General features: G+C 38.4%; 1 protein-coding gene across 1 annotated transcript in view; it reads left to right on the top strand.

The window, feature by feature from the left end:
• The window catches only part of Uhrf2 (ubiquitin like with PHD and ring finger domains 2), a 64,953-nt gene that overhangs the window by 26,640 nt on the left and 17,306 nt on the right, over positions 1-21,007 (top strand). Inside the window, exons 4-6 of the mRNA XM_055613756.1 lie at positions 14,830-15,048; positions 17,404-17,513; positions 18,473-18,659. Of these exons, the coding sequence (XP_055469731.1) occupies positions 14,830-15,048; positions 17,404-17,513; positions 18,473-18,659 (516 nt within the window). The remainder of the gene's footprint in view (positions 1-14,829; positions 15,049-17,403; positions 17,514-18,472; positions 18,660-21,007) is intronic.

Genomic DNA, 21,007 nt, shown 5'->3' with positions numbered 1-21,007 from the left:
CAGGTAAATTCACAAAACTGTAACCATAATCTTGGGTAGTAGAGGTTCCCAGAGACTCCTGATGATACCTGTGAATGCCGACTGAGGAGAGAGATAGTCCTGAGGACAGCCACTTTTCCTGTTTCTGATAGGTAATATGTCTGGGATAGAATGTCTCACAATGCTTTAGAAAGTATCCCTTTCGGGGATTTTGGGTAGGGACTCAGGGTATCTCTAGCCCTGTCTAAAAGTCGCTATGTTCACTAGGTAAGCTGTCTTCAGACTTACAGGAGGCATCCTGTCTTTGCATTTGATTGCTGGGATTGATTGATAGGCTTGTATTCCTATCATGCCTTGTTAGATAATGCCAATTTTTTAAAATGGCTATACATGTTTATATGTATGGGGTACATGTGGGGGAGGGGGGTTAAAACAGAACAACTTTGGGTGTCATCCTTAGAAACATCATCCACCTTTGAGGCAGGGTTTCTTACTGGCCTGAGCTCATTTAGGCAACCCAGGCTGCTGATTGAGCCCCAGGGATCTTCCTGTTTCTGCTTCCCTGTTGTTGGGATTACAACCATGAATCGCCATACCCAGATTTTTATGTGGGTATTGGGGCTTGAATTCAGGTTCTCATGTTTGTGAAACAAACACTTTACCAGCTGAGCCTTATCTTCATTCTTCAGTAATGTTAATTGAGTATGACAAACTTTGAGCTAACGCCTCACATTGGATACTCATATGATCATATGCGTAAGCATATGTACTATGCTCATAAGCATAGTAGTAGTGTCACATGAACTGAGGAAACCAGCTCTATTACATAGTTTTCAAAGGTTACATTCATGAAATTGTTTGAGTCCAGAGCCTAAGAGTTAACCAGTAGTGAAAAGACAACTCAAAGCACAGTACGCATGATTACTAGCAGCCTACATTTCTACTGCTTTCAGGGGTCAGCCATTCTATGTAAAGCACACATGAACTTTGGGTGTGTGGCAGCAAAACACCTATAATTTAAATTCTTGGGGATGGGGTTCAGAATCAGGAGTTCAAGGTCATATTCCACTACATAATGATCCCGAGACCACAGGAGACCCTGTCTCAATAAACCAAAAACAAATCAAACAAATTGATGTAAAGACTTTAGACTTTGGGACACCTACAACTACTTTTGAGTGAAGCCTTGGGTGTAGCAGCAACTGAGACAGCCCTCCAGGTGGTACCAGCGCTCAACACTTCAAAGCAGCTTGCTGAAAGTTTTATCTGTTCCCTGTGGATTTGGGATAGATTCTGTTTCATTAACTAAATTACTGGCTACAGTTGTTTAAAAAGTTTTTAACATGTTAGTGTCTAGGACTTACCTTTTCAGAATTTCTAGGGACTTCATAGGAAGGTATTGGTGTTTTCAAAAATTTCTTCCTGGTAATTTTAATGTATATACAGGGCTGACAACAGCTGTATTAGACTAGTAGTTCTTAAAGTATGATTGATCTCTCACCATGAGCACAAGCAACACTGTTAGAAATGTACATAATGTTCTTGGTAAAACATGAATGAATCTCTTAAGATTGGCCTGACAAAGAGTTGAAGAAGTCGTCCCAGCAGGTCCATGCATGTTTAAGTTCATTTATTGATGATTCCTTTGGGTCCACCCTTAGTCCATTGCCCTCAGGTTCCCAATACTCAAGAGAAATTAAGGAAATGGTTTCTGTATGACCACTTAACCTAATGTAAATACATTTTATTAAAGGTCAGAGGAAATAAGAATTGTCCCGTAAGTCTGAACATTCATGCTTATTTTAACATTTGACTTAGTGATTTTAATCTCTAGGAGCTCTATCACCACTTAGCAATTCTACCTGAGTTATCTGTCATTCAAGAAGAAAAAATAACAGCAGTATCATGTCAAGCTTACATCTTTACTAGTACCACCAAACTTCTGAGATTTTTGTTACTTATTAAATGAGGTTTCATACAAACAAGGTTAGCCAAGGATGAAGACATCAAAGCTTCCAGCCCCCATTTCCCAAATTCTGGTATTACAAATGTGTTACCACCACACCCCACTCTCTAATTTATCAATAGTGAATTAGGAATTTAGGTCATACAAACCAAAAACCTTCAAATTGTGAGAGTAGTCTTAGTTTTATAAGCAATGCTAGAATTATTTATTAAAAGGAGTACTTAAAAGTTACGGTTATTTGTAGTAGTTGTCCTGAATGAAGCATATTTTCAGTAATAGCTGTTATTAGAATTATCAATGTTGTTACTTTTATTAAAAAGTATTTAGTGGCATCTTCTGTGAAGTGGACTTTGCAATAAAATAATAGCTAGTATGTTTACTTTTTTTAAAAAAAAGATGTATTTATTTATTGTTAAGTGTTTTGTCTGCATGTACACCTGCATGCCAGAAGAGGGCACAAGGTCTCATAATAGATAGTTATGAGCCACCATGTGGTTGCTGGGAATTGAACTCAAGATCTTTAGAAGTGCAACAAGTACTCTTAACTTCTGAGCCATCTCTCCAGCCCCCTTAGTGTGTTTACTTTTAAACCTACTCAGATAATGGCATGAACTGAAGTATTGTACTCGAGAGATTTGCCAGAATAATGGTATAATCATAATTAATTGGTGTGTGAAGCATATATGTCAACATTTTGAGTATACTAGATGGCATCAGGCTGTTTGAAATTTTCTTTAAAAAAATCTTTTCAGATTATCCGTGTGTACGTGTGTGCGCATGCACATGCTTTGGATAGGAGAATGAGGGAGTGATCTGGAGGTCAGAAGAAAGTCAGATCCTCTGGGGGTAGTTAGAGATGGTTGTGAGCCACCCAGCTTGGGTGCTGGGAACTGAACTTTGGTCCTCTGGAAGAACCAGAAGTGCTCTTAACCACTGAGCCAACTCTTCAGCCCCTGTCTTTTGAGGCAGGGTCTCATATAGCTCAGGCTATTCTTGAGTTTGCTTTGTAGCTAAGGCAGGCTCAAATTCCTACTCTACATCCCAAGTCCTGAGCTTATAAAAATGCACTACATCTAGATTCAAGTCCTTTATTTTTAGAATAAAGTTTAACATCTGATTTCTATTATTTGCCAAAATAACTGACATCAGGCATTCTTTTGTTTGTGGAGAGATAGTAATGGTTATAAAGATATATCGTGTGTGTGTGTGTGTGTGTGTGTGTGTGTGTGTACTGTTGTTTGAAATATTTTCATAATAATATGTAAGTGGTCATTGAAATTGGGAGGAAGATACTTGGTTGATTCATAGGAACGTTGCAGTCAATAGAGGGTCTCTCACTGTAGCCCATGTATTGCTGGAACTTGGAGGTCCACCTGTGCCAGCCTTATGAATCCTGGTAGGTTTCACAGGTATGTGCAATACCATGCCCATTTCAAACAATATCTTAGTATTAAAAATCTCTGGTCTATGAGGATCATAAATCTTTGGTCCTTTTCAAAAGTGTATCTGTCTTATTAATTTTCATCTCATTAAGGTCAAATATGCTATGGGCAAGAAAGACTGGAAGAATTAATAATGGAGGGTAATTGTAAACATATTAAGAAGAGGAATTGAAGTGATATTATTGCTTCCGAGTGTTCATTACAATACTTGAAGCTATTTTCAGCCTGTGGTTCCTGTATTAGAGTAGTCTTAATTATGGCTACTGCATAGAGAATCTAGTGAGTCAATTGTGAATAAACCAGCTGGTGTGTTTAAATAGAAGAAACTTTTCTACAAGTAGCAAACTGATTTTTTTTTTGAGAATATTATGTGTCATGATCTTTTTAAAAATTAAAAAATATTGTTAAGAATAAAGATTTCTTGATTTTGATAGAAAGTTTTTTCTTAAGTAATGTTTGTCATGTTGATTTTGAGTGTAGGGAGCTAGTATCAATCTTGCTGCAGTGACTAATTGTCCTGTCTGTTTGTGACTAATGTGTTTACCAAAGATTTCCAAGTACATTTTTCTAGTCTTCTATGAATTACAAGGTTCTGAATAGATGATAATCAAAAGGATACTGAGAGACATTAGATGTACATGTGACATCATTTTTATTCCATGAGTTCTTTGTACTCCAAAAGAAGCTTTATACACACAATTTTCTTTTTTTACTTTTCAAATAAAAAACTGTGACTTTTCATCATTTCTTTATGAGTGTGTTTTGTAAGATGGTCAGAAATAACTAGATTTTACATCCAGATAAGGTGTGTAAGATACAAATTCTTAAGGGGATCCTGCCTCATACCTGTATTAGGTGGCCCTTGGGAAGGCTCAGAAATGTGTTCTTCAGATAGATGCCCTAAGAGCCTACTAAATATACAGAACATTATTGATTATATTATGCAGTAAACAGAGTATTTTGTTTGAGTAGCAAGTCTTCAGTTTATTGGTAAGGTTTTTTATTATTAATTATTTGAAAATTCTATATATGCCTGTGTTTTGATGAAATCCACATTCTATTCCACCCCTCCAACTTTTTTCCTATCTGTGCCTCATTTCCCTCCCAACATCTTGTGTTCTTTCTTTTAAACCCCAGAGCCCAGTGCTGCTTATATATGCAGAGTAGCTTCTCAGGGGTTACATTACTGAAGAATAATTTCCTTTTTTTCTCACAACAGCCATCAGTTGCCAATAGTACTCATACAGGAATGGAATTTCATGGCCTCTCCATTATCCATGCTTTTTGCTGGCTTAATTTAATGCAGGTTTTACACATGCATTCACAACTGCTGTGAGTTTATATGCACAACGGACCTGTCAAGTTCAGCATATACTGTTTTGGTCTGGGTATCTATTACTTCTGGCTCTTAATGATTATCTTCCCATCCTCTCTTCCATGAAGATTCCTGTGCCTTGGGAGGAAGATCGATAGGTACATCCATTTAGAGCTGGGTACTAGGACAGTTTTACTCTCTACTGTTTAACCAGCTGTGAGTTTCTGTGTTTATCATCATGTGCCAACTGATGCTTCTCTGATAGGGGATGGGAAATGTACTGATTTATGGGTGCAAAAAGGAGAACTCAGGGTAGTTTAATACTGTGCACATTAAATAGAATAAGATTTGCTTGTTTTAAACTTTTCTGATTTAATTTCTTTCTGTAAACATCTACTTGATATGTGGCTTTTTTTTTCTTATAACATGAAAAAATACCTAACAATGGAATGCTCTGCCTTTTTAAATTATTGAATAAATTCAGGTTATTTTGGTAAGTATTTTTAAAGTACTGTATTTTGGCCTTAGATATTTTTAACACAAATTTATTTCTGCCTTTATAAAAACAATAATTCATCATTGCTAATGTGTTTGAAAATGAGCTGTATTGCTATGTGATTTGTAAAATCCCCATATAAGCAGTTCTAAGTAACCTGTTTGTCTGTAAGCTCTAAATTTAAGATGTGGGATATCATAATATTTTCTGTTAGATTATGAAGTGTTTCTTTTTGCATGCAGCTTGACATTAAAGATTTTCTAAATTAGAACATGCCTACAGATGAATGGTGTCCTTCTTTAAATGTATTTTCTTCAGGAAGCAATGTTTTGAAGAAATAGGGTTTCATTGATAATTGCCTTGCTTAATAGTTTTGAGTATTAGAATTTTTAGCTTAAAAGCCACTTATTAAAATAGTGACAGTATTATGTGCAAAAGTATTTTCATTTCCTTGAAACAGGATTCTGTAGACTATTCATCAATATCTGTTAGCAAAAATGAGTTTTTAGTTGATAAAGATGTAATTTGGTTGAGGATAATATTCTGAAGGATAACTCAAAGAATTTTATTACATTTGGGGCAATGCAACTTGTGTTGGGAAAACATAAGCTTTTAATTTATTTAAGGCTTATTGGGAATCTTAACCCTCAACCAGAGTGGGGCAAAAATCCAGGATGCACTAACTTGGACTTGTGAATTAATGCCCTGACCTCCAGGTTATGAAAAGCAGGGCCTTAGGTTCTATCTCCCACAGGAATTCAGATTGGCCTTTTGGTACAGTAGTAGGGTAGTTGGCCTTGGTTCATAGTTACAGTTCCTTATGAATACTTTAAACCATGTCGTAAAAGTTGTTCAGGTTTCCATTTTTCCCCAGAGTATTTGCTATAGTTTGCACACTGTAGTTTCCCTCAGTGTAAATGCTACAGGAAATGGCTGCCTGGATCAGTTTTCAGTAACTTCAGCTGTATGTTAAGCTTCATGGGAAAGAGGGTGCTGTTCTAGCAGTTGCTTATACTTGAATATTTGACTAAAAGATCTTCTGGAGGTATCTCCATCCCTGATCTCCAGCTGTTCTACAGAGCATAGTAATGAAAACTTCATGGTACTGGCATAGAAACAGAATGGTGGATCATTGGAATCCACCAGAAGACCCAGAAATAAACACACACACCTACAGGCACCTGAGTTTTGACAAAGATGCCAAAACATCAAATGGAAAAAAGATAGCATCTTCAACAAATGGTGCTGGTCTAACTGGATGTCCACATGTAGAAAAATGCAAATAGACCTATATCTATCACTCTGCACAAAATTAAAGTCCAAGTGGATCAAAAATCTCAACATAAAACCAGACACACTAAATGTGTTGGAAGAAAGAGTGGGGAAGAGCCCTGAACTCATTGACACAGGAGACAATTTCCTGAACAGAACACCCACAGCTCAGGCTCTAAGATCTGCAATTAGCAAATGGGACTTCATGAAACTGAAAAGATTCTGTAAAGCAAAGGACACTGTCAGCAGAACAAAACAACAGCCTATGGACTGGGAAAAGATCTTCACCAACCCTACATCTGATAGAAGGCTAATATCCAGAATATATAAAGAACTCAAGAAATTAGACACCAACAAACCAAGAAATCCAATTAAAAAATAGGATACAGAGAATTCTCAACAGAGGAATATAGAATGGCAAAGAAACACTTAAAGAAATGCCCAACATCCTTAGTCATCAGGGAACTGCAAATCAAAACAACTCTGAGATTCCATCTAAAACAGATCAGAATGGGTAAGACGTCATATTTCAAGATGGGTTTACTTCTTTTCATACATGCTCCCAACATTGTGCTACATCACTGTGATAAATCTGCTAGTTTTTCACCAGAGAGAAGTCAGTGGAGCCCACCTCATCTTGGACTGTGAATCCCCAGAACACAAACTTAAAATAATTTTAAAAACAAAACCAAAAACTGTCTTTTCTTTGTAAAGTTATGCAGCCTCAGTTGTTTTGTTATAGTGATCCAAGATAGACTAATGCATTTGCCACCTAAATACTTGGGCCAGTGATTCTTAAGAAGAACTATAGCAGAATCAAAATCTATTTCAAATATAGCAGTTATAATGTATAGAACTTGATTAAGAGACTTGGGGCTGGAGAAATGCCTCTGAAGTTAAGAGCACTTAATGTTCTTGCATAGGACTGGTGTTCAGTTCCCTGCATTCACATGGTGGCTCACGACCATACATAACTCCAGTTCCAACTGGGGTTGCTCTCCTTAGGCCTCTGCTCATGGTCCGTATATACTGGCAAAAACACTCGTACACATAAAAATATTTTTAAGGATTTAATTATATAAAAGCAGACTTTTACTTCATGAGCTGAACATATTTACAGATATTTTTTAGTGTTATATCCCAAATATCTTAAAGTGCAAACAGGCTATGTTTCTCAGTGAAAACTTGCCATTTTACTGCATGAGTGCTGTGATAAAATATTTACAATTGGATTTAAGAGTACAAGGTAGATGTGTTTCTGTGCTCTTGAAGGGGAATGGTGGAAGAAGCAGAAAATGGGCTTGGGAGTAATAGATACATATGACTAAATCGTTAAGAGTGTGTGGTAAGAAATGACTGAAGATGAATTAAAAGTTAAGAGCATAGTGGAACTTGGCAGTTCCAACACTTGGGAATCTGTGGCAGAAGGAGCATGATTTGTAGTCAGACTGGCTTACATAATGAATTTCAGGTAAGCCCAGGCTACAGAATGAGATAGTGAATAACTAAATATTTCTACTTAATGCATGTCTGTACAATCCAAGAAAACAGTGAGAGTAAGCAAAAGATTCCTTAGGGAGGACAGGGAAAAGAGAAAGCAACAACATTTTGAAAACCAAGTCCCATTTGCATGAATGGCCTTAGATGTGTCTTTAGTGGCCTTGGTGGACACTCTTCTTTTATCTCTAAAAAATAATTCTGATGAGCTTCAAGGAGTTAAGTTAGCTGGTAACCTTCAACCACGGTACTTACAAGGTCAGCCACAGTGTTTGAGCCAAGGTATGTATGCTCTTTCCTGGTGTTCCCAGCTGGTAACTAATTGGAATGATTTCTGGGGGGCTTGGCAACATTCCAGAGAAAGCTGAAATCCATGGACCAGAAACAAGCGGGCACTGGAGAACTTTGGAAAGGCTCAGGTGTTGAGTTTACTAGGTACTCTGGAAGTAGGCATATGAATAGGGCCTGGGATGGTAGACTTAATTTGTATTAGAGAGCAGTTCAGCCATTTCTGCCGTGCTGTGTTTAACACAAGAAAGAAGGTATAGAGTATATAGGAATTAGTATTCAGCACACCAAAGGAGATAGCACCATGAATATTGAAATAGGCATAGGCCTATTTGAAATAGGCAGCTTATATCAGAAAAGACAAAACATTCTATAAAAGGAATTTTGAAGATCCCCATAGATAATCTAAAATATTTAATTATAACTTGCAGAATTGAGCACATTAAACAGCAATCAAAAGGAAAAGTTACAAGAACAAAAACAAAAAAATTGAATTATACACCATTACTTAGCTGTGAATACTACTAAGTCAGGGTGTTAAAAAACTGTGACTTTTTAAAAGCCAAATGGAATAATGTGCTTATAAGAGCAAAACAGTTTATCAACAGTTTAAGAGTATGGAAACTAGCTTTTCACCAAGATGGTGCTGAAAGCAAAGAAGGAAGCTTCTGCCCTTCCCAAAGCAGAAGCCAAAGTAAAGTCCCTGAAAGCCAAGAAAACAGTGCTGAAAGGCATCCAACAGCCATGAAAAGAAGATCCATGTTACCAACCTTCTAAGACCTGTGGCTCCGGAGGCAGCCTAAATACCCTCAAAAGAGTGCACCCAGCAGAAACAAGCTTGACCACTATACCATCATCAAATTTCCCCTGATCACTGAGTCAACCATGAAGAAAATAGAGGGCAGCAACACACTCGTGTTCATTGTGGATGTCAAGGCTAACAAGTACCAGGTCAAACAGGCCATGAAGAAACTATGACATTGATGTGGCCAAAGTTAATACCTGTTAAGGCCTTTTGGAGAAAAGAAGGCATAATTTTTGGTTGGCTCCTGATTATGGTGCTATGGATGTTGCCAACAACATTAGGATCATCTAAACTGAGTTCAGCTGGCTAATTCTAAATACAAACTTTTTCCACCATTAAGAAAAAAGTATGGAGTCTAGAAAAAGATAACCTTGAAACATCTGCATTTTACCCCTCTCTGAATAAATTATTTTACTTCTGCATTTCATCTGCAAGATTAGGATAAAATGACTACTATCACTGTCATAAGATTGTTATAAAACATGTAGCCACTTTTAATAATTTCTGGTATGTGTTATGGAGAAGATGTGAATGAGCAGAGTAGATTTGGGGGATAAGTAGAGAAAATGTCTGAAAAGTACAGTGTTGCATGTTATTTGGAGAAGAAATGGAGATAGTTAGAAAATGGCCTTGAGGATGGAGATAAAACTCAGTGGTAGATTGCTTGCCTAGTGTACCTAAGGCCCTGGGTTTGATTTATTACTGTTATTTTTTAAGCATTTTTCTCCTTACTTCCTACAAAAAAAAAAAAAAAAAGTAGCAAACTGAAAGCACTTTTGCCTCTGAGAAATACTTGGAAGTCAGGAAGTGTGGTGGGCAGGGCAGAAGACTTCCTGTCCTTATTAGAAGCCTTGAATATCAACATGAATTTTCTGCAAGTATAAGGGGAAGTTTAAAAATGTGGAGAGGCTTTTATGTTTAGATTTTTAACTTGTAGTATTTTTTTTTTTGTTTCTTTGTTTTGGTTTTGGTTTTTCAAGACAGGGTTTCTCTGTGTAACCTTGGTTGTACTGGACTTGCTTTATAGACCAGGCTGGCCTTGATCTCAAAGAGATCTGCCTGCCACTGCCTCCCTGACTGCTTGGACTACAGACATGTACCACTGAGCCCCGCTATGTGTAGTACTTTTGCTTTGTTATAGAAATCTGTAAATAGATTGGCAAGTTGAGAGAACAACATTATGAATCATTTAACTTCAATCACTATCAACTCATGGCCAATTTTCTTTCTATCTACCTGCATACCAGAGTACCAGAGGACTATTTTGAAGAGAGTCACAGAGTTTAAACCATTTGAGGAGTAAATGGGTTTATATGTAGCTTTAGTGTCCCTGGTGGGTATGCTATTCAGAGCTCCCAGGGAAATTCTACCATCAGCTTCAAGAAATTGAGTCAATTGATAATTTAAGCCAAAGTCGTATTTGTTCTGAGTACCCTTCAGCCCAAGACTGAGTGTAGCAAGACTTCTAGGGCTTGTCTGTTTCTTCCCAGTGTGGTTAATTTCTGTACCTGAGTTCAGCTATTGTGTTGGCCAAGACTTAACCAGGTCTCTAAGACTTTCATGTCCTATTTTTTTTCCCCTTTGGACAAAATTTACCATCATCATGTTCTATGGGCCCTTATTGCCTTGTAACAATTCTTCTCAATATCTTTTAAAACTGTCACCATCTTAACATCTGCTGCCTAAACCATCAGCCAACAAATAGTTAAAATGATTTTTTTTAGCATTTCTAGGAAAGAACTGACATCTGATCACAGACTGACACTGTTTAAAGGGTCTGTTTATGTGCCTGGCTTTGGCTGATGTTTGGAAATTTAGGGTTTGGGACTTTTTTTTTTTTGGTATAGTTTAAGTTGAAGGTCTGCTTTAGGGACTCAGGAATTTTGGGTTGTACTGTGTATATATATGGTCAGCCTTTAACAACTGTATACTCTAATGCATTGACATGGTAAAATGAATTTTGCACATTACAGTTTGGTTGGAAGAAGCATATTCTCTTCTGAGTGTCCTGGAACAGGACACTCAGAGCTTGAGTATAGTGTGTCTGGTTTCTTCTGGTCAATCTGTCTTTTTTTGGGGGGGAGGTGCTATAGGAAATCATAGCCATAGATGGGGTGTGTTCTAAGTTCTAAATCTGTGAATCACTTGGCTTGAACTTAAGAATGCTAACACATAAAGTGTAATCACAAATCCTTCACAAAACCTGATGGTCTTAATAGCAAATAACTTGACATGTTCAGAATTCCTTCAAGTCTATGTAAAACAGGAGCCCAGTGCTACAGTGTAGCCCACTGCTACACACCTGTAATTCCAGCACTTGGGAGACCAAGGCTACAAGGTTGCAAATTGATGGAAAGTTTGAACTACAAAGTAAGGCTCTATCTTAGATTAACAAAAACCAGCCAAGTAAGGGGAAACACTTTGGTCAGGGCATTTATTTCACTCAAAGTGTACTTTTTGAAAGACTTAGACAAATGGAAGATATTTTTGCTGCTAAAACATGCTTTTCTCTTATGTTTTTTAAAAATTCAAACTGGTGATAAACTTATGGTGTCAAAATACAACTTTCTCATTTTAGTTAAGAAAAGAACCTTATCTGGAACAAACTTATCTTAAAATGAGGCAGGAAATGAATTCACAATTTAAGAATTAAAAGCCTAGCCAGGTGTGGTGATAGACACCCTTAATCCCAGCACTTGGGAGGCAGAGGATGGTAGATTTCTGTGAGTTTGAAGCCTTCCTGGTCTACAAAATGAGTCTAGGATAGCAAAGGCTGTTATACAAGAAACCCTGTCTCGGGGGGTGGGGGGGAGCTAGTTAGCTGGGTTGATGGCTCATATTTGTAATTCCATTTTGAGTGTCAGGTAGCCTGGACTACAATGATTCCTCATTTCTAAAACAAAACAAATCTTAATTTTTTTATAAATACCGAGAAAAGTGTCAGTTATTTCTATATTCCAGTTTGACCATTGAACTAGAAAAGGAATAGAACTATGGATACTATATTTGTCAAAGATTACTTCAGGTTTTATGACAGAATGCTAGCAACTTATATTTATTATGTACTGTCTTAAGCACCTGAAAGATCCCAAAATTTTAGTTCTTAAACCCACCAGGTGAGGCACTAAGTTCATGAGGTGGGCAGGGAGTGAGGTTGAGGAGCAGTCACAGGGATTTAAAATAGCTATCCCAAGTGTACAAAATAGCAAGAAACCATATTGGGACAGTAAGTGAATGAAGACCTAGGATAGAAAAGAAATAAAATTGTGTTATTTGAGTTAAAGGAAACTCACTGAAAACAGTACATCTGAGAAAAGAAGATCATTGAAGGTTGGCAGGGGGACATGTAAGACTGTCATGCTATTTCTCTTCTGAAGAGAATGTTTGGGTTTCTCCATGGAATTACATGAATAACTTTAAAACACATCTCTGGTCTTTGTATCAACTATCTTCTCTTTCTTGTATTAGAACTGTGTCACAACAAGACTTTCCTGCCATTAGTCACTGTTTCAGCAGTGGCTAATTATTTGAAAGCTTTGCCAAAGGGAATTACAGCCATGAGGATAAATGACCAAGTGTCTCTGGGGCCCCTCACCAGTGCTGGAATTCCCTTTATCTTATTAACTGACATGTAGAGACTTGATTAAACTGGGTGATTAAAGATCTCTTACGGTGTTTGTACTCATTGTAGGTAAGTCAGATAAATTGTGAGATTCAAGGGCTAGCACAGTCCTTGTTTGATTTTGAAGAACCAGACCACCTACTGGAGCAGCTTCTAACTTTAAACCAGCTTTAGTCTTTACTCTTACTTGGCCAAGAGTTAGTTTTTTTACCTTAATTTTTGCCTTAGTAATGCTGCTGACTCCCTTGGGAATCAGCATAATGATTTTGTGTTCCTATAACATGAAGTCAACCTGACTGACTGAAAGGATTGTTAAAAGTTTAATGGTGAGCCTTACTTTCAGAATCCCTTTCTTGGGCCTGAACTATAGCCCGAAAATGGGCTTTCAGTGGGTCTGCAGATGTGATGATGCCCTGGTCTGTACTCCACACTGAGGGCCACAGAAGTGTGGCATGAAGGCAGCAGGCCCTAACTATACAGAAGCCAGGTGTATGGCTTGATTGCCTCTGTCTCCTGAGGGCTGGGATTAAAGGTGTACGCCACCACATAAATCTTAAGAAATTAAATCCAAGACCCTCTTAGGTGTCCTGTCCCCCACCCCTGGCATAGTTCTACTTCCTGCTGCATATAAAATTGTGGGGGTCGGTTATTTGATTTGTTTTTTGGTCTTAAGTGTTACTAGGGATTATTGCTACATTTAGGATCAACAATTTTAATGAGAATATTTTCCTGGAAAAATGGAAGCTTTTGGGACATGCTAGCTACGTTCATGAGTGAAGCAAATGATGACACTTGATGAACTGGCTCTAAGATCAGGGAGATGCTGATGTCTAGGCCTGCTAAAATGGTGGTGATGATTTAAGAAATGTTATATTTATTTGTATTTTATGTATACGGGCATATTGCCTGCATGTATGTGTGTGCACCATGTGCCGTTTGCCTGTGAGCTCGGAAGAGGATGCCAGGTCCCTTGGGATTGGAGCAGTAGGAAGTTGTGAAGTACTCTGTGGGTGCTGAGAGCTAAAGTCAGGCCCTCTGTAAGAGTAAGTGCTCTAATATAGCAGTAAGGCTCTTCATGGCGCAACTATTTCTCCAGCCTGTACTGACTTTATTTATTTAATGTGTTTGGATGTTTTGTCTGCATGTATGCCTCTGCACCATGTATATACCAGGTACCCACGGATGGCAGGAGAGGGTGTGGGATCCCATGGGACTGGAGTTAGAGATGCTTGTGAGCTGCTATATGGGTACTGGACAGTGAACCCAGGTTCTCCACTTCCTTTAACCAATGAGCCATCTCTCCCAGCCTCTATAACATAATTCTTAAAACTTAAGTATGAAAAATTCTTAAAACTTAAGTATGAAACATTAATTTGTGTTTTTCCTATTCCATCTCTTAGCTAGTAATTGATATCTTCCTCAGCCTTAAGAATTGTTTTTAATGCATATCATTTAAGTAGCATCAAAAATTACACAATCTCATTTAGGCTGTTATAACAGTAATACTTGGCAGAATAAATTCATTACATGAAGAAACCCCAGGGTCTGGAGATGTGGCTCAGCAATAAGAGTGCTTTCAGCTTTTCCAGAGAATCTGAGTTTGTCAAAACTGCCCGCAACTCCAGCTCCAGGGCGTGTGATGGCTTCAGCAGGCTTCTTCACACAAACATGCATTCACACATGCACAGACAAACAGAACAATGAGTCTGGAAAAAAAAATCCCAACTCAATAGGATGATGGATACAGAACATGGAATTTACACTTGCCAAAAACTGTGTAAGCCATGAAGGTACCTGTCCAGGGATTGCGTGGGGGGAGAGTTCATTCATGTTCACCTGTATAGATACCACCCTGTGAGTATCACAGTACAGGTGAGAAATGTACCCAGTAATACAAGATGTTGCTGCCTGTTACCGTGTGTGTGTGTGTGTGTGTGTGTTCTGCACACACGCGCCCTGATCTCTGATTCCTTCTCCCACCTCCACCTCTTCAGCATATACTCCCAGCATGTACCACCTCCGCTACTGGAAGACTTGTTCTTCAACTCTGAAAACTTGGTCTTCTGTATATAGTGCATACAGATTTTAGCCTTCTGTGGAAATGATCGTAATCTCTGTTGTGTGGGTTCTTTCTCCTGTTCCCTCAGATACCCAGAAAGTGGTACACTAGAAATGAACGTTAAGGATCTGCGACCACGAGCAAGGACCACTTTAAAATGGAATGAACTAAATGTTGGCGATGTGGTAATGGTTAACTACAATGTAGAAAATCCAGGCAAAAGGGGATTTTGGTATGATGCTGAAATTACCACACTGAAGACAATATCAAGGACCAAAAAGGAAGTTCGTGTCAAAGTTTTCCTGGGGTAAGGTTCTTGTCACTAACACTGTCTAGTTACTTAATTAGGAATGTAATTCTTAGATATGAAGCACATAGTCTCATTAAAGAAGGTGGGGTTAGAAAGAAGCTATCATTTTATAGGAGAATATTTTTATAAATTCTGTGAATTTTTATTACAACTGAATATACCTTTGTCTCTAAGGTTAAAGATAATTTTGGAGAATCTTGGATATAAAAGTGATAGCTGTCCCAACTGTAAAACACTACAAGCTCTTACTAGAAGTGTTAGGAACATATCGCCATAAAAGAAGCAAGGATAGTCTGAGGATAGGCCTTTATTCCATAGTTTAAAGTCTTCCTAAAGGCTACAGAGATGGTTTAGGGCAGTGTTTCTCAGGCTGCAGGTGGCAGCCCCTTGGGATGGTCAAATGGCCTTTTCACAGTGGTCACATATCAGATATCCTGCTAATCAGATACTTACATTATGATTCATAACAGCAAAATTACAGCTTTAAGTAGCTATGAAAATAATTTTAGTAAGCCAGGTGGCAGTGGTGCACACCCTCAAAACATGGCAGAAGCAGGCAGATCTCTGTGGATTCAAGGACAGCCTGATACACAGAGAGAGAGTCAGGAGAGCCGGGGCTACACAGAGAAACCCTGTGTCAAAAATAAAACAAAAATATGGTTGGGGTTCACCACAACATGAGAAACTGCATTAGGAGGGTTGAGAACCACTGGTAAGAGCACTTGCTGCTCTTGCAGAGGACGTGGGTTTGGTTCTATACGCCCATATGGCATCTCAGGATCACTGTAACTATAACTCCAGTTCCAGGGAACCCAGTGTTCTCTTCTGGCTTCCATGGACTCCTGTACACATACAGAATGTTAGGTTATAGAGTGTCTTTAATTTTAACTTTAGTTAACTGATCACCATTCCCTGGGAATGCAAATGTCAAAACTCGGGACTGAGAAAGAAGTGTTTGGACAAGTGACTCGTATTCTTAAGCAGATTGCAAGGCAGAAAAAGATGGTGTGAGAATTTATAGATGATAGACTTAATGTATAGTGAAAATATGCCATATACATAGGGAGGTAGGTGGGCAATAAGACTAAGAAAATTAATGTAACTCTTGAGGTTACTTCTGAGGTGGTGTGACAGTTCAACTGCCTGCCATCATGTTTGATGATAACAAAGATACCTCACAGTTGCTTGAGGTACACATCTACCGATGCACTTTCCTATATTAGTTTTTTATATTAAATTTTAATAGAAAAATATAAGAGTAGAGAAAGTAAATGGATGCTACCTTGTTTTTTTAAGTGTAGGTATGATGAAGAATTCACTTCAAGAGCCAAAAGCAAATATATAAAATTCTTAAATATATGTATACCTAATATTTTCCAGACACAAAGTAAAAGCTGTAATTAAAAAAGATAAACCAGGCTGTAGAAAAAGCTCCGTGATTAAGAGTGTGTTGCTCTCGTAAAGGACCCATTTGAATCCAGGCACCCATGTCAGGCAGCTCACAAACCCACCCGCCGGTAACTGCAGCCCCAAGGGGATTCACTACATCTAGCCTCAGCAGGTCCATGTATTTATGTACAGTACTTGTGCAAACCCATACACACTTCACTTGGTTCTTTTAAAAGGAGAAACAAGTTCACAGTCATAGTAGGTAACTGAAGAAAATGCAAGTCAATGTAAATTACGTTAACTGTGGCTTCATATTTGAAAAGATCTAGTAAGAGTCCATCTTATTTTTACCTAGAAATATTGGAAATATGACTGAATCTTCTTTTAAGTAACAGAATTTTACTAGTCTTTATGCTAAATTTATAAGACAGCTACTTCTTACCAGATAATCTAAGTAATAAAATCTCTGAATTTCTTTTTTCCTGATATTACCCTGAAGTTACATCTAACTTTGAGGATTAACTACTACTAAAAACAATAGACTAGAATAATTGTAATAGCTATAAGTTCAGTTTATTTTTAATTAATTTATTTTTTATTAATTACAATTTATTCATTTTGTATTCTAGCTGTAGCCCCCTCCCTCGAGCCCTCCCAATCCCACCCTTCCTCCCTCTTCTCCTCCTATGCCCCTTCCCCAGTGCACTGACGGGAGATCCTCCTCTCCTTCCATCTGACCCTAGCCTCTCAGGTCTCATCAGGACTGGCTGCATTGCCTTCCTCTGTGGCCTGGAGAGGCTGTGCCCCCCCCCTCCCTCAGGGGGAGGTGATCAAAGATGCTCAATCAGTTTAAAATGGGAGAAATTTTGTGAACTTCTGCAATGACTTATAATTATTATTATTATTTTCATATACTTTAAATTTTGCTTGTGGAAATTAATGTTTCTTCCTCTTTTTAAACAGGGATTCTGAAGGAACATTAAATGACTGCCGGGTGATATTTGTAGATGAAATCTTCAAGATTGAGAAACCTGGAGCCCATCCTATTTCTTTTGCAGATGGAAAGTTTTTAAGTATGTGTTTTTCTTTTAGGTTTATAATCAATGTGCTATGTAATGAAAATTTAGTTTTATTGACCAGGGAATAATTTTGGAGGAGTTATGAAATGGTAGACCATACAAATTTATTTTCAAGAAAAGGTGAATAGCTTGTATAGTAAGTTATTGTTGTTTGTAAAATGGTCTTTCAAGTGCTTATCCATGTGTCTTCTATTTACAATCATGTCTTTTAAAAATTATTTATATATGTGTGTCCCTGTGTGTAAGTTGATGTCAGAGTACTATTTTAGGAAATTTCTTCTTCCATGTGGATCCTGGGCTTTGAACTCAGGTTGTCAGACTTGATGGAAAGTGCCTTTGCCTGCTGAGCCATCTCAGTGGCCCTCTGTATGTGTTGCTACCAACAATTTCTCTATGTCCTTACTCAGTCTTTAACATCAATATGTATATAATGCAATTCATGGCGGTAATATACAGTATCCCTGTTTATTGTTATTACATCACCCATTTCATGAAATGGCATACACATGGACGCATTTCATGAAATTCTGATTTAGTAAATCTGAGATGAAGCATTTTGTTCTTTCTTGTCTTTCTTTTTTCTATTTTGACATGTGTTTGTCTGTGTGTGACTTTGTGTGTATACGTATGCTACAGCACAGGTGTAAAATTTAGAGTACACTTGTGAGAGTTATTTCTTTCCTTAAACCATGTGGGTCACCCAGCTTGGCAGCAGGTGCCTTTACCTACTGAGCCATCTCTAGCCCTGAGGCATTCATTAAAAGTCACCATGGGTTATTTTTTTCAGTACCTTTTTATGTATGTATGTGTGTATATATGTATGTATGTATTTGCACTTAAAAAGAAGTTGTATACTATTTCAAAAGATACTTTTTTATTTTTTTTCAATAGATACTTCTTTATGTGATAATAGATATAAAAAGGTAAAACTTCCATAATTTTGTTCTTTACAGGGAAAAATGACCCTGAATGTGACCTGTGTGGTGGAGACCCAGATAAGAAATGTCACATGTGTTCTTGTCATCAGTGTGGAGAGAAACGGGATCCCAACATGCAGCTTCTGTGTGATGAGTGCAATCTGGCATATCATATTTACTGCCTGAGTCCGCCTTTGGATAAAGTTCCAGAAGAAGAATACTGGTATCATCACCAGGGTTTTGTCTTTTATGTAAATAATCAAAATGGATCTTTAAAGAATAGATTTTTCTTCTTCCCTTTCCTCCCTTCTTTTTCTTCAGATAGTTTCCTATTATGTAGCACTGGCTGGCCTAGCACTTCCAAAATACTATACATTCTAACCAGATTCAATATCTTTCAACTCTTTAAGTCATATTTTTTCCCTGTTTTCATACTTAACACATTTTCTTCTTAGAAGCATTTTCCTCTTATGCTTAGCTTCAAGGTAATATTCATTTTTTCAGTTTTCATGTAGGTATGTCTAATAAGCCTTTCCTCCTTCCCCTCTTTCTTCTTTCTCCTCCCTTCCCCTCTCCTCTTCCCCCAGAAAAGGGGACTTGTCCCTCATATCAACCTTCCCTAGCCCATCAAGACACATCAGGACTGAGCATATCCTCGTCCCCTGAGGCCAGGCAAGGCAGCTCTGCCAGAGGGAAGTGATCCAAAAGCAGGCAATAGAGTCCATTTTAGAAACAGCCCCACTACCACCCGCCAGGCACCCATATGAAGACTAAGCCACCCATCGGCCACATATGTGCAGGGCCCTATATCCAGACCATGCATGTTCCTTAGTGTATGTCTCAGTCTCTGTAAGCTCCCATGGGACTGGGTTAGTTGTCTCTGGTGGTCTTCCTGTGAGGTTCCTGTCTCTTCCATGTCCTTCCATCTTTCCCCCAACACTTCCAAGGAGCTCCGCTCCTTGCTTGGCTGCAAGTTCCAGCATTTGTCTTCATCCACTGTTGGCTGGAGCCTCCCAGAGGACAGTCAAGTCAGGTTCCTGTCTATAAGCATAGCAGAGCATCATTAATTGTGTTAGGGGCTGGCTCTCTACCATGGGGTGGGTCTCAGGTTGGGCCAGTTATCGGTTGGACCTTTCCTCAATCTTTGTTCCCTCTTTCTCCCTGCACTTCTGGTAGGCAGGGTAATTTTTGGATCCAAGGTTTGGTCGGTGGGTTATTGTTCCCTTCCCTCTATTAGTCTTCATCCCCGCCCCGCATTAGAAGTCTCAGCCACAGTCACACCCATATCCTCTCAGGAGCCTACCCTGTGGCAGGTCAGTTTGACAAAGAGATGCCTCTCCCTCAGTTTCCCCTCTTGTTCCCAGTGCTCGCACCTCCCACCCTCATTCTCCCTACATCTGATCCCTATCCTTGTACCCTCCCTATTCTATCTCCTGCCCAGCTCCCTCTTTCCATCCACTTCTGCTGTGTATTCTATTTCATCTTCTGAGTGACAGTCTGGCACTCTCCCTTGGGCCCTCCTTGTTACTTAGCTTCTTTGAACTTTGGATTGTAATAGGATTCTCCTGTACCACTAGTATCCACTTGTAAGTAAGTACATACCATGTGAGTCTTTCTGGGTCTGGGTTGCCTCACTTAGGATGATCTTTACTAGTTTCATCCATTTGCCTACAAATTTCATGATTTCTTTGTTTTTAAAAGCTGAGTATTTATTCCATTGTGTAAATGCACCACAATTTCTATATGTATTCTTCAGTTGAGGGACATCTAGGTTGTTTCCAGTTTCTGGCTATTAGGAATAAAGTTGCTGTGAACATAGTTGAGCAAATGCCCGGGATGTATGGTGGAGCATCTTTTGAGATGCTTTCTGAGAAAGTGTCAGAATGATTTCCAGAGAGGCTGTACAAGTTTGCACTTTCAGCAGCAATAAAGGAGGGTTCCCCTTTCTCCACATCCTCTCCAGCATGTGTTGTCACTTGAGTTTTGGTTTTTAGCCATTTTGGCTGTTGTAAAATGGAATCTTAGAGTCATTTTGATTTGCATTTCTCTGATGGCTAAGGTCATTAAGCATTTCTTTAAGTGCTTCTCAGCCATTTGAGATTCCTCTGTTATGACTTCTCTGATTAGCTCTGTAACACATTTTTAAATTGGCTTACTTGATTTGTTGATGTTTAATTTCTTAAGTTATTTGTGTATTTTAGATATTAGTCCTGTCTGATATAGCGTTGGTGAAGATCTTTTCCCATCTATAGACTGCCGTTTTGTTCTATTGACAGTGTCCTGTGACTTACAGAAAAATTTTCAGTTTTGTGAGATCCCATTTATTAATTGTTGATCTCAGAGCCTGTGCCATTAGTGTTCTGTTCAGGAAGTTGTCTCCAGTTAGACGAGTGACATTTGTTAAAGATACTTTCTTTTTTTCACTGTATGATTTTAAAGGCTTCTTTGTTGAAAATCAAGTGCCCATGGGAGTGTGGATTTATGGTGGACTAGACATTGTGGTGTTGAGGCTTTGCTCATAGCTTGAGAGCTAGGCAAGCTCTTTGCCAAAGAGCTATACCATTCACATAT

Source organism: Psammomys obesus, unplaced genomic scaffold (assembly GCF_907164565.1).
Source record: "Psammomys obesus unplaced genomic scaffold, mPsaObe1.curated_primary_1811, whole genome shotgun sequence".
NCBI classification, from domain to species: Eukaryota; Metazoa; Chordata; class Mammalia; order Rodentia; family Muridae; genus Psammomys; species Psammomys obesus.
This window is presented reverse-complemented; position numbering and strand designations above follow the sequence as displayed.